General features: G+C 39.4%; 1 protein-coding gene across 1 annotated transcript in view; it reads right to left on the minus strand.

Annotated features, from left to right (window-relative positions):
* WDFY3 (WD repeat and FYVE domain containing 3) overlaps positions 1–15,228 on the minus strand; it is a 251,523-nt gene that overhangs the window by 18,154 nt on the left and 218,141 nt on the right. Inside the window, exons 51-57 of the mRNA XM_036256644.1 lie at positions 14,356–14,410; positions 13,954–14,094; positions 12,003–12,120; positions 7,760–7,866; positions 6,148–6,301; positions 1,525–1,616; positions 1,085–1,297 (exon numbers count right to left, since the gene is read on the minus strand). Coding sequence (XP_036112537.1) covers positions 1,085–1,297; positions 1,525–1,616; positions 6,148–6,301; positions 7,760–7,866; positions 12,003–12,120; positions 13,954–14,094; positions 14,356–14,410 — 880 coding nt within the window. The remainder of the gene's footprint in view (positions 1–1,084; positions 1,298–1,524; positions 1,617–6,147; positions 6,302–7,759; positions 7,867–12,002; positions 12,121–13,953; positions 14,095–14,355; positions 14,411–15,228) is intronic.

Here is a 15,228-nt window from a genome sequence, read left to right on the forward strand (position 1 = left end):
GCACACCTCTAAGTTGGTTAACCAGCAAAGAGACCTGAAGCAGGAACAGAGAAAGACAGGATCAAAGTACAGAGGCTGGGCACTTGGACAGAGCTGGTGGTCTGAACAGCCAGCAAAGCCTTCTCCATGGGGCTGGGTACGCCTAGTGCCTAGCACTCCAGGCGCCCTGGCCAATGAGGATGGGAGAAGGGCGAGGCCTCGTAGTGGAGCTCTGCTCCTTACCAATGGCGGCGAGAGCAGCTGGTGCAGGGTCGTCCCAGGCACTCCCTTGGCAGGTGCTCTCACATCACAGCACTTGTTAGACCCCCTTAATGCAATCCCCCACGATCTGTTCCCTGATCTTACTGTAGGAGCTCCCTGGTGGCTCTCATTTGGCTTCCCTACAGCATGTGGTGTGTGCATGTGTACATGTGTGTGTGTGACTGTAGTCAGATGATCCTTAAGGTCTAGACATGACCATGTTGTTTCTCTGCTTAAACTCAGCACTGGCTTATTACTGGCCTCATGACAGAACCCCTATCTGTGTACACGGTGGCCTCCAGGTGCCACCTGAGCTCCTGACTGTGCCCCTGACCCCCGACAGGCCTTGTGCAGGTACAGGAAAGCACATCTCGCACTAGTCTGTAAGAGAAAACTCTCTATGACAGCAGGATTTTTATTTGTTTGTATGTAAAAGGGAGGAAACAGCAAGCCTCTTAGAACCTATTGAGTGATATTTATGGTCCCTTCTTGAAAACTTAGTCTAAACTTAATTGTTGTATCATATGGTCATTGATCATCTAAAGAAATATTACAGAGAGTAAAAAAACAAAACAGAGCCCTAGCGGGTTTTCTCAGTGTTTAGAGCATCAGCCCACAGACCCAAGAGTTGGAGGTCTGATTCCTGGTCAAGGGCACATACCTTGGTTGCAGGCTGCATTCCTGCCCTAGTGGGGTCATTTGGGAGGTATTCAATCAATGTGTCTCACATCGATGTTTCTCTCTCCCTCCCATTCTATCTAAAAAAATCAATGGGAAAACATCCTTGGGTGAGGATTTAAAAAAAAAATGAAACAGAGAACATTGATAATAAGAACATCCATACCTGTTTAGGGATCTGACCAAAGTTGTTAATGAACCCTATGGTGGCTGTCTCCTTTAGTGGGTCATTTATGTTGTAGATATCCACTTGACCCTCGTAAAACAGATGATGGAAGACGTTTACAGCTTCTACTGCAGCAGGGCCTTGCTGTTTATAGCCAAAGATTAAATCAATCCATTCATGCAGATGGGCACTCACATAATCACATTCCAAAGCCTGTAATTTCAAAGCAAAGGTTCAAATGTTACTGGCTAACATTTATTAATTGTTCAGAAAGTAAAAGAATTGGCCAGTGTTCAATAGGAACTAAAATAACTAAAAATTATAAAAACAATATTAGTAACTTGACCAAATGGGTGACACATTGCTCAAGGTCCACTCTTTCTACTGCGGTCAATGACCCAATGAAATCCAAGTTCATCTGCAAGGTGTACTCCCCTTACCTCTCGGTGGACTCTGATGAATTCTCGTGGGTCCCCCTTTGCCCAGGGTGGAAGGATGACATCTCCAAGCTTGGTGCCATTTTGTTTACAGCCTGTGCAGTTGGATACATTAAAAAGAAGATGGAAAAAATGTAATAAATAACTTCATATTAAAGTAAGAGAGGAACGGGGGTTTGGATTCATCAGAACCATGAAATCTTACCAACAGAAAGGACCCTCAGAGATCATCTACTCTGGTATTTTCCTAAGACTGATCCTCAGTGCACTTTCTCAGAGAGATTTATGTGTTAGCAAAACGGAGGAGCGCTCACGGTCAAATGAGCTCAGGAAATGCTGAGTTATGCAAAGTTCAACATCTTTCTTTCCTGTGTGACTCTTTGGACAGACACACTGCTCTTCTCTAGGAGGGATATTAGAACAGGTCTGAAATTTACCTGAGCACAGGAGTCCTTAATGAAACATTTTATGGGGCTACTGTTTTGAGTTTGGAAAAAACCCTCAAATTCAATCCCCTTAGGATGGATGGCTCATTTGGAAGATCATTAACATTTCTCTGAACTCTTACTTTTTCAGGCTTTTCCACAGTGCTTAAAGCATTTGGCGAGTCATCAACAGTAACTAGTACTGAATTTCTTATCTTAATGTTTTGGCAAAATTTTGCCATTCACATTGAGGAGGTTATTGAAAGAACACCTAACTCCTCAGTAACTTTCAGTTTGCTCTTTTTGCTTAAGAAATGAAAGCACCACTGTCCTTGAGAATTTAGGATACATGTGGTTTCTCATATTTCTGATTCTTAAATTCTCCAGAGAGCTATGCTGAACTGATATGTATTTTGCTTTAAAGATTCACATTAAAGAAATAAAATCTGAAACAACTTTTTGCTGACAGAAAAGCACTTGGAAAGACGCTGGGGCTACCTGGTGGAAACAGAAGCATTAACACGTGATAAGGCACACCAAGTGATATGTAGTCCATGTATTTTTGTTATTTTAAGGAACTGTTAAAATAATGTATTCTGCTAATTTCAGTCATAGTCAAATAATCTCTAAGATATTAAAGAAACCATTTGCTATGAAATCTATCCACAATGAACACATTAAATGGGACTTAAATCTAAGGAAACAGGTCCTTTTTCTTTCTTTTAAAAATAACTTTAGCTTACAGTTTTGGTAGATACAAATCATATGATCACTGTAAAAACTGACTCTATAAACAATAATGTTGCCTCACTAGCTAAACAGCAGTTGGTTAGGTAAACAGTTGTATTAGAAATTTTCATAGAGAAGTGCAATTGTTTAAATTTTGGAACACAAAGACAGCTCCAAGCCAATAAAAATATTTCCCTTAGAAACACTCTTGTTTTCATCATTGTTATTTGATGGGCTTATTTACAATGTGATATTAAGTGAGAGATACAAAGATCAGTTTATTGTTTAAAGGAATGTCTTGATTTGGAAAAATTACCATGACTTAAAAAAATAAAAAAAACAATCAAGTTATTACAAGCACTCCCCCTTTCACACCTCAATTCCAGTCCTCTTGAAATGCCCTTCAGGCCTAATTTTTTTATACTGAGAAGCAAGAATAATTCCCAGGCTATTTCAGATATAATCTACTATTCAAAATTTTGCTCATAATTCCTAAATAATTATATATGACTGCATGTAATCAGCACTATCTGCAGTTTTAAAATGTCACTAACAGGGAACAAGGCCGGCGGAAGTCTGGGTCTGCCTAACTCTGCCACTCTGCAGCTCCCCGCCATGCACATACCTCAGTGCACGAGGACAGAGACCAGGGATGAATGCTCCTCATTCGAGAAGGAGGGAAAAAAAACCTAGTGCTTTTTCTTTTAAACCATTTACTATCTTTTCTGAGAGAAGAGGCATAGTGTTCCATTGCTTTCTTTTTATTGAGGTGAAATTCACATAACATAAAAGTAACTATCTCAAAGTGAACAACTCAGTGGCACTTAGTACTTTTACAGTGTTGTGCAGCCATAACCTCTCTAGTCCCAAAACATTTTCATCACCCCCGAAGGAAACCTTATACTGCTAAGCAGTTGCTCCCCACTCCTCTCACCCACCCCCTAACCCCGGAAACCATATTCTATTCAGGATATTCCACATACAGGGAATCACACAGTATGTGACCTTCTGTGTCTGGCTTCTTTCACTAAGCATAATGCTTTGAGGTTCATCCAGGTTGCAGCATTTATCGGTACTTCATACCTTAGGCTGAATAATATTCTATTATATATATATTCCACAATTTGTTTATTCACTGATAGTGATGTGGTTATTGTAGACAGTGCCTCTTTGAACATGACGGTACATGAACTTGATTCCCTGTTTCAGTTCTTCTGGACATATACCTAGGAGTGGAATTACTGGGTCATATGTTAATTCTATATTTAATTTTTTTTCTTTGTCAATCCTCACCTGAGGATATTTTTCCACTGATTTTTAGATAGAGTGGAAGGAAAGAGGAAGAGTGAGAGAGACACATCAATTGGTTGCCTACTGCACAACCCTGACCAGGGTTCGGGATCAAACCCGTAACCCTTTGGTCCGCAGGCCAACGCTCTAACCACTGGGCAAACTGGCCAGGACTATGTTTAACTTTCTGAAGAACCACCAAACTGTTTCCCACAGACACTGAACTATTTTACATTCCCATCAGCAATGTACAAAGGTTCTAATTTCTCAACAGTCCTTGATGTTCTCTGTTAGTGTGCTTTCCCTCCCGTTATAAGCCACACTTAGATGTAAAGTGGCACCTCACTGTAGTTTTGATTTACATTTCCCTAATGACTACTGATACTGAACATCTTTCATGTGCTTATTGGGCATTTGACTAATTTCTTTGGAGAAAGGTCAATTCGGGTCCTTTGCTGGGTTGTTTTTCTTTTTGTTGTTGACTGGTAAGAAGTCTTCCTATTCTGGACACTAGGCCCTCATAAGATATAGCATTTGCAAATATTTTCTCCCATTCTGAAGGTTTTCTTTTCACTTTCTGTACAATGTCCCTGAATGCAGAAGTTTTAAAATTTTGATCAATTGCACTTTCTCTTTTATTGTTGCTACTGCTTGTGCTTTTCATAGCCTGTCTAAGACTGCACTACCAAATACAAGGCCACGAAGATTTAACCCTATGTTTTTCTCTGACTTTTATGGCTTTAGCATAAATATTGTTTTAAATGCAAATAGTGTTTTAAAAAGTCTGTGATTTCATGGAAGAAAGATGATTTGTTTTGAAGGTGAACATGACAAAGATACACGACCCTTCTTTTATTCCTCATTTGAAAGTGGAGCATTTGGCTGGGAGTGTAAGTACTCTGGCTAAAATATTTTTGCAACATATATTGTTATAATGGATTCCTTGTTTCTGAAAGATTGAGGGTATCTCTTTCTCTCTGTACCTTTCTATATTTGTGGCTTTGAAAGTGGTGTCCCTAGGGAAGAATACATTCTCCAAAGGAGAACTGTAAGTGGACACAGCATAACTCTAATGTGGAGCCGTATTCTAATGCTGTGTACACATCAGTTGTTTCTTCTTGTTTACCCTGTATTCTGTTCCTTCTAGGAACCATCCCTCCCCTCCAACTCCAAGTCCTAGAACCTGGATCTTCAGCTACTCAAAGGTGAGCTCCAGGACAGTCAGCAGAAATGAGACTCAAATTCAGGACTTTTGCTGGGGCTACTGAGAGAGACTTAGTACGGTTCCCACTGGGCCTGGGGCTATAATTTCACAAGGTTAGGACCACTGGTGAATAATGAAGTAAAAATTAAAAAAATAAGAAAATAATTACTCAAATCATTAGATATAAATAGTTCCCTAAATTTTCTGTTAAGGAAACATTTTGAGGTAGTATAGTAATGATTTACATGTTGAACTTTTAAATACAGTATAAAGTACAAGGTATAAAAATAAATAAAACAGAACAATATCTGGCAGGAATATCCTACAGAGGAAACAATGGAATTCTGATATGTTTTAAAAGAAATAACCAGAAACATAGATCAGCAAACTGTGTTCCAAGAAACTGTAACCAGAGTGAACTCCGTGTCCTGTGACTGCTAGATAACACGCTGGGAGCAGGGCGCTGAGGACACCTCTCTCCTCCTTATAAATGGTGACTGAGTCCCTTTTTCCCCTAGAAAATAGTACCCTAACAGGATAAAGAAAAGAGTTTACTTAAAGTTACTCTGAAATTCTAACTTTAAAGCATATTAGCATGTAAGCTGAGAATGCCCCAAGCAATACATAAGATTTAAATAATACATGAAAATTCGGATACAACACTCTTGGCTATTAATGGGTTTCAATTGTAATAATTTTCAAATACATTTTCACCTCACCTTCCTTTTCCCTGAAATACAATGTTCGGACTAGCAGATGTAATCTGTGTCAATTTATAAATGCTTCCCAGGCTCTAGGTTTGAAACAGCTATTTTTCTTTTTCTATTTAATTGCAGACACCTAATTACAGTAAACAGCAGCAGCTGAAGCCACACAGCCGTGGTCAGTGTACACTGCAGACAACCTTCAGAGAAGTGACTCATTCCTACCCTCTCTTCCTGGACAGCATTTCCGGGACCGTGCCACCGCTCTACGTACCCAGGTCGAAGTTGTTGGAGTTAAGCAGGAACTCGGGTAAGTAAAAGAATTCTGGGATCAGTTCTTTCACGTCTGCCATGTTGTGCTTCGATGCCGAATACCAGGCCTCTCGCACACTGTGGAACATCCGGTCAGCCAGGTCAAAGTGGCCTCCCTGTGGGCAGAGTGAGAAGGCACCTTCCTGTTAGAGAACATTCCCACCTCACAGCATCGGGCAAGCTCTAGGGCTTGAACATCCTAAATAAACATTTGCTGACATTTCCATTTCCCATCATCCTATGTCAAATACACGACATTTTAAGTGCTCACAAAAAGAAAATTAACCCAATTAATTTTTTCTGGGGTAGTCTTGCAAAGGGTGCTCAATGTATTTGTTTTGTAATCAAAGCGAAATCCAAATGTAAAAACTTTAAAAGTCATTTAAAAAAGACTAGTTTTTACAGAGAGGCAAGGCAATAAGGAATACGAACTCTTCCACATTTTGATGATGCTCTCTTGAAGATTGTAACGTAGTCATTTATAGCTGGAGATGTTCAAGTTATATATGTGCTTGACTAATTTCATAAATGACATGACACTGAAATTCTCACACGTATGACGTTAAGTGGAGAGAACTAGGAAGGTGATAAAAAAGATATAGACAAAATAAATTCTAAAGAAATGGGATTTCTTTTGCTTACACAGCCTCACAGATACACCGCCCCCTTCCTCAATCAAGCTCCCCTGCTGTGTTTTATGTGAACACAGAGTACTTGTCTCTCTGATGAAGTCACTGTGGGGAGATGCCAAAGTCCACATAATACCCATCAACGGCTGCCACAGAATGGCCTCTATGACTGTCCCCACACTTACTCTGCTCCACACACACTGGCCTCCTTGCTGTTCCTCAAGCATCTCAGGCATACACCTGACCTAGGGCCCTCGCATGGGCTGTTCCCTTTGCCCAGAAGGCACTTCTCCTGATACTGGCACAGGTAACTCCCTCCGTTACTTCAAGTTTCTGTTCACATGTCACCTTTCAAAGTGGACCTACTCTGACCACTCTTTCAAAATGCATCATAACCTCCCCCACCTCCCATTCCAGTACTTCCTATTTCCCTTTCCCTGATCTATATTTTTCTGAAAACAGTTATCACATTCTGAAACAGTGGACAATATAGTTGTTTATTTTGTTTATCTGACTCCCTCAACCAAAGTAGTATACAAGGCAGGGCTTTCGTTTTTGTTCTAACGTCCTCTGAGCAGCCAGAACACTGTCTGAATAAAGGAAAGAGAATGTGGAGAACAGCAGTTATAATAGAGAAGATAGCAAATGAGCTACACTATATTACTTTTTTTAATGTTTGCTGAATTCAACCAGTTAAGGCTCAATTCCATACGCATGGCTAGAAAGCACATGCTGCTTGCTTATTTGACCTAAGGACCTTGGCACTTGTTTATTGTTAACAAATTCTAGTTTATTCATTAATTTGGGTCAAGCAAAATTTCACTTTAATTATGTTTGATTACAGGTCTTCTTGTAAGGCAAGATAACAGTGTTTATTAAAAAGCAATAGTTTTAAATAGAAAGAAGGCTTGTATGGAATGGGAACATTCTGAATTTAGCTTTTACCTGCAGCCTTAAGAAGATCTGTGTAAAAGGCTCCATCCTCACTAGGTATGAAGCCACAATCATTGCAGAGGAATAGTGGGTCCCATAGTGGTAGGCTGGAGTTTCTCCTGTTCAAAACAATTACAGCATAATTGGACACAAAAGAGCAAATATAAAAAATGAAATCAGCATTTAGGGGCTTGAAAATCTGACGCGTGGTGACTACACACGCACACGTGCGTGCTGGCAGCGGCGGCGTGGAAGCCTCAGGACGGCACTGCGGACCCTCACACACTGGGCAGGAATCAGAAGTAAGTATGATTCGGCGCTGCTCCCCCCAAACTTCGTATATTTAGCAATTTATGTTTTCAGGGTTATTGAACAGGTAACTCTTAAGAGCAAACCATCTCCACTAAAGCATGATACTGACTTATAGATACTTTTCATTAAGTTCTTACTGTTTAACGCTATATTTCTCTAAATTGTCTATAAATATTATGTAATTTTTACTACTCTTCTTGGGGGGCGGGTCCACATATGGAAGACTGTTAGGCTTAGTTTCTTTTTTTCTTTCTGTGTTTTGCTTGTTTGCAGGGCACACATGATAAGCAAGTAACAAACACACAACAACACAAAATCTATGGGACACAGCAAAAGCAGTCCTGAGAGGGAAGCCTAACACTACAGGCCCACCTCAAGAAACAAAAAAAATTCCTAATTGACTTTCTAACCCTACAACTTAAAGAATTAGAAAGTAAACAAAAACAAAAACCCAGAGCTATTAGGGGGAAGGAAACAGTAAAGGTCAGAGCAGAAATAAATGACATAGAGACCAAAAAAACAATTCAAAAGATCAATGAAACAAAAAGCTGGTTCTTTGAAAAGATAAACAAGATCAATGGACGTTTAGCCAGACTCACCAAGAAACAAAAAGAGAGAAACCAAATAAACAAAATCAGATATGAAAGAAGCAAAGTAACAACTGACACCACAGAAATACAAAGGATAATTGAAACATACTATGAACAATTATACGCCAACAAATTGGACAATCTAGGAGAAATGGAAAAATTTCTAGAAACACACAGCCTCCCAAAACTGAACTAGGAAGAGATAGGAAACTTGAACAGACCAATAACAACAAAAGAAATTGAAGATATAATTAAGAAACTCCCAACAAACAAAAGCCCAGGCCTGGATGGCTTCACAGGGGAGTTTTACTGAACATTCAAAGAAGAGCTAATACTCATTCTCCTCAAACAATTCCAAACTATCCAAGAAGACAGAACACTTCCAAACACATTTTATGAAGCCAGCATAATCCTAATTCCAAAACCGGATAAAGACACTACAAAGAAAGAAAACTACAGGCCAATATCTCTGATATATACAGATGCCAAAATCCTTAACAAAATATTAGCAAATCAGATCCAGCAATACATCAAAAAAATTATTCATCATGACCAAGTGGGATTCATCCCAGGGATGCAGGGTTGGTACAATATTCACAAATCAATAAATGTGATACACCACATAAATAAAATGAAAGATAAAAACCATATGATCATATCAATAGATGCTGAAAAAGCATTCGACAAAATCCAGCACCCATTTCTGATAAAAGCGGTCAGCAAGGTGGGAATAGAGGGATCATATCTAGACATAATAAAGGCCATATATGAAAGACCTACAGCCAACATCATACTCAATAGGCAAAAACTAAAAGCATTCCCCTTAAGAACGGGAACAAGACAGGGATGTCCACTTTCACCACTCTTATTCAACATAGTACTGGAAGCCTTAGCCACAGCAATTAGTAAACATGAAGAAAAAATAAAAGGGATCCAAACTGGAAAGGAGGAAGTGAAACTGTCATTATTTGCAGATAACATGACATTGTATATAGAAAACCCTAAAGACTCCATCAAAAATCTACTAAAGTTAATCAATGAATTTGGCAAAGTAGCAGGATACGAAATTAACATCAAGAAATTGACGGCATTCTTATACAACAATGATGAACTCACAGAAAGAGAAACTAAAAAAACAATCCCATTTACCATTGCAGCAAAAAAATTAAGATACCTAGGAATAAACTTAACCAAAGAAGAACCTCTTCACAGAAAACTATAGGACATTGAAAAAAGAAATAGAGGAAGTTATAAAATAGTGGAAGCACATACCTTGTTCATGGATTGGAAGAATTAACATCATTAAAATGTCCATACTACCCAAAGCAATCTATAGATTCAATGTAATTCCCATCAAAATATCAACGACATATTTCACAGAACTGGAACAAACACTCCAAAAGTTTATATGAAACCAAAAAGACCCCGAATAGCCACAGCAATCTTGAATAAAAAGAACAAAGTAGGATGGATCATGTTACCAGATATCAGGTTATACTACAAAGCCACTGTAATCAAAACAGCCTGGTGATGGCACAAGAACAGACAGATAGATCAATGGAACAGAAAAGAGAACGCAGAAATTGACCCAAGACAATATGGTCAATTAATATTTGATGAAGGTGGCAAGAGCATACAGTGGAGTCAAGACAGTCTAATAAATGGTGTTAGGAAAATTAAACAGCTACTTGCAAAAAAAAGAAGGTAGACCACCAAGTTACACCATACACAAGAATAAACTCAAAATAGTTAAAAGACTTAAACGTAACTCATGAATCCATAAAAATTCTAGAAAAAAAATGTAGGCAACAAAATTTCGGACATCATACGCAGCAGAATTTTCACTGATACAATACCTACGGCAAGAGAAACAAAGAAGAAAATGAACACACGGGACTACATCAAACTAAAAAAAAAGCTTCTGCACAGCAAAAGAAACAATCATCAAAATGGAAAGGGAACCCACTATATGGGAGACCATAACTGCCAATGATGCATCAGATAAGGGGTTTATTTCCAAAATATATAGAGTGCTCATACAACTCAACAAAAGAAGACAAAGAACCCAATTAAAAAAAGGCCAGAGGAGCTAAATAGATACCTCTCCAAACAGGACATACAAATGGCTAAGAGACATATGAAAAATGCTCAACATCACTAATCATCAGAGAGATGCAAATTAAAACAATGAGGTATCACCTCACACCTGTCAGAATGGCCACCATCAACAAATCATCAAACAACAAGTGTTAGCGAGGGTGTTGGTTGGAGAAAAGGGGACTCTAGTACACTGGTGGTGGGAATGCAGATTGGTGCAGCCACTATGGGAAACAATATGGTGTTACCTCAAAAAATTAAAAATTGAACTTCCATTTGACCCAGTGATCCCACTTCTAGGAATATACCCTAAGAAGCCTGAAACACCAATCAGAAAGAATATATGTACCCCTATATTCATAGCAGCATTATTTACAATAGCTAAGATCTGGAAACCCCCAAGTGTCCATCAGTAGATGAGTGGATAAAAAAGCTGTGGTACATGTACACAATGAAATACTGTGCAGCTGTAAGAAAGATAGATCTCTTATCCTTTGAGATGACATGGAGGGACCTGGAGAGTATTATGCTAAGTGAAACAAACCAAGCAGAGAAATACAAATATCATATGATCTCACTTATTTGTGGAATATAATGAACTATAAACAAACTGATGAACAAAACTGACCCAGAGACATAGAGGTAGGGTACAGACTGACAAACCTCAGAAAAGGGGGTGGTGGTGGTGGGGGGGAGATAAACCACAGAACTTATATGCATGTATGCATAACCAATGGACATAGACAATAAAGCTGGGGATGGGGCGGGGGGGATGTGGAGGAGGGTGTCAAGGGAGGAAAAAGGAGAAACATCTGTAACAAAAACAAATTAATAAAAATAATTTTTTAAAAAAGCAAGTAAATGGAACAGTATTGCAGAAGGTAGTCAATTAATGCAAAATGGTTCCAAAAACAGTCAATAAATGAAAGTGTAGTCCCTGGCCTAAATATGAGTGAAAACAAAGACACATTATGATGGAAACTTTCTGCCCTGTACAAAGCAGGCATGCTGACTTTCCTGCCAGTGCCTGACAGGCTACTGCAAAAACCCCTTCTAAGCGTGGCCGTCAGTCGGCATGTAAAACCTGACCTTCTACTCTGAGCGCTGTCTAGATGAGTGCACATGTAACCACGTGTAACATCCAGAGGTAATGACAGATAAGCGATTTGGGGAAAGGTGCAAGGGTGTCAGACCACTAAGTAGCGGCTTATTTTTGAAATTAGGTACAAAGTCTAATGACAAGAAAAGTTACTTACCATTAGGATCTTCCCAGTCTTTATATCGCTTCTTATATTGAGCTAATCGTTCATCTGTCTGTGCTCCCATCGGCTTAGCCAGGTTTCTAAATGTCTTGGGATTAGTAAGATCGACCTCCTAAAATACAAAAAAACCCAACTGCACATTACTGTACCCCCTCTAGTCTCACCATGTAGATACGGTGGCTATGGCGACAACCGTGACTTGTAAACGTGCAGTGTCTGTAGGGTCACACGTGCAGAACTGGACTCCAAGCCAAGTACCTACTGGTCATTCTCACATTACAGAGAGGGACATGGCAGTTTGCCAGTTAATGGAAGACAGCTGCTTTGGAAATTAAGAGTTCACAGAGGAAGGCACTCGGGACCCATGTCTGAGGATGAGATGTAGGAGGGAAAACCCTTCCCAGTCTTGGGCAGGACACAGCAGGAGACTGGACACAAAAGCTCCAATTCATCTTTATCCTCCCACCCCCACATAACTGGAGGATCCAATCCCCTTTCTGTTCTCTTCCCCTCCTCCCGTTTCACCCCAACCTCACTTCTGGGCATTTCCTTCTTAAAGGTGGGAATGAAATAAGAGCTCTCAGGAAATCATTCACCTCTAAAAGACAACATCAAACCAGATGAGGTGACTTCCAACTGAGATAGAATCTTTTAGTCTACCACAGATTACTTTAACGTTCATCTCCAGTTGACCTAATTCATATATTTGTAAGGAAACTCAAATTGACCCCCTGAAGGTTTTAAAAGCAGAAATTTGAAATATGCACCTGTGAGATATTTAATGTGTATTATTTCAATAGGACATCATGACTGACCAATTTTGCCAAACTTGTATTTAAAAATTTTTTCCCTTTATTGATTTTAGAACAAGAGAGAAAGGGAGAGGGAGAGAGAGAGAGAAACATCAATGAGAGAGAACATCGATCAGCCGCCTCCTGCATGGTCCCCACTGGGGATCGGGCCCACAACCTGGGCATATGCCCTGAGCGGGAATCGAACTGGTGACCTCTTAGTGCATGGGTTGATGCTCAACCACTGAGCCACACTGGTCGGGCCAAACTTGTATTTTAGAAGTTTTGGGCCAGAGAAACTGATCCATATTTATGAATATAAGTTGTTATTACATTTGTCCCCTCAAAAATCTATATGCAAAATACCTTGTTAATATTTTTTGTTTAGGTCAACAAACATTAAAGTGTACACTAAGTATCAGGCATTATTCTAGGGGTTGGGAACTGAGAGACACATGAGACAGTCTTTGTGTCAAAGACCTCACAGTTGAGTTGGCTCAGACATGAATGATGATTACAACATGCTGCAAAAGAAAGTCCCACATATAGCTTCCAGGCAGCGTGTGGGCGGAAGAGGAGAGAGCAGACAGAAGGCTCCCCAGAGCTGATGCGTGCATGTGTCCTGCAGGGTGGAACGGTGCTAGCCAGGTGGACCTGGAACAGGAGAGGAGCCATGCGAGCACTGGGGGCCACGCCAGCCAGAAGTGTGCAGAGCTACTCTCCAGAAGACGTCGGAATGACAGGGTAGCCCAAACACAGCAATCCCGGGAATAAAGGAGGGACAGGTTCGTAGGAGCTACTCTGTAAAGGGCACAGTACTGGGGTTTTTTAATTCTTTCCAAATTGTGATCATGGTTCACTGAGTCATTTTAAACAGAGGGATGACTCTGTTAGATTTGTGTTTCTGGAACTGGCTGCACTACAGAGAACAGAGAGACATCACCAGTGGATACAAATTAATTAGTGCTTAAGGAAATGAAATAGATGTTATGAATGAATACTCAAGATGTTGGTCAGTTATCCACCTTCTCCACAAGTCCAAGCTAAAGCTCTTCTCATCTTCTGGGAATAAGTGCCTGCTGAGAACTTTAAACTATAAGACATTTGAGCCATTGCAGTATCTCTTAATTACTTTGGAAATGTGTTCCACTTACACAAAATGACTTGAGCTTTACCTCTGAGTCGTAATCCGCAAGGATCCAAGGAAACACGGGGTATTGCATGAGGTCATTATACGATCTGCCGGCCAAAGTGTTCAAGTGCATCAAATACTGGAAGTTACTGATGTCACCTCTCTGGGGAGAGAGAAATAAGGGTTTTAGAGCAATCATGTACCTCCACTGTGTTCAGTTTTTAAGATGTTATATGCACAATGAGGTAAAGAACAATTTCTTTCTTATAGAGTTCAGACATCACAACTTTTCCTAAAGAGAATAAAAACAAGACATTTTTTCCGATGGCACATATTTTATAGGTTATTAAAATGCTTTTAACTGCATGACTTATACCACCCAACTATAAATCACAAAGGAAGCTTAGGTTTTCATCAAGCTTACCTCCCATCTCTGAGTGACAGACTTCTCTCCAACCAAAGTGCTAAGCAACCCAGATCTGAAAACAATAAATAATTAAATTGTAGGCGGTAGAATTTTAAAACTAAGTGTAGAGTTGAAAATTTAAGTCAAATGGTCTAGGAACTTTTCAAACCAGGACCACCTATTTCTGAGTTACAGAATCAGTTTAGTGGGTTGCAATCAGAATCTTGAAATATGAAATAATGTGGCATCGAAGTGAAGAACACTGAACATTGGAAGGCATCACACATAGTAATGAAAGGATTTTCAGTGAATTTTGTCTTAGCGTTTCTAACTCAGTTTGTGTGACCTGGGATGCAATGTAGGCTCTATTTTTTACTGTGGGTTATGGCAAAAGAGTTTTAAAAACACTGATCTAGTCCAACCTTCTACTCTTTCCAATAATCACTATGTAGAAAGATTTAAAGACATTACGTTGGAATAACTGAAACAGTATACCATATTTTGTACATAGTAGGTGTGTAGCATATTTCCTAAAAAAGATGTTAAAAGTGAATGAGAGTATAACTATTTTGACAGCATAGTCATTGCTGTTCAGGTCATTTAAAATTATGGACTTTTTTTTGATAGTAGCCTTTTATAGAATGCTATAAAACCCTTCCTTAAAACATTGATAATTAAAATTCTGAAGATTGTAAAATGGTCACTGAACCAGGAGAGTAGGCAAACACTTAGCTATACATTTTGTTGTCTGAAATGAAATTAATAGATTCAGCTCAATGGTCCAGATACCACTTTCCACTTTTGGATATATTCTTACCATTAGGAACATTGAATGTAGAGGACACTCTCCCTAGAAGAAGAGCTATGATCACTCCCCAGCTTTGAAAGAAA

The sequence above is a fragment of the Molossus molossus genome, unplaced genomic scaffold (genome assembly GCF_014108415.1).
Source record: "Molossus molossus isolate mMolMol1 unplaced genomic scaffold, mMolMol1.p scaffold_m16_p_1, whole genome shotgun sequence".
Classification (NCBI taxonomy): domain Eukaryota; kingdom Metazoa; phylum Chordata; class Mammalia; order Chiroptera; family Molossidae; genus Molossus; species Molossus molossus.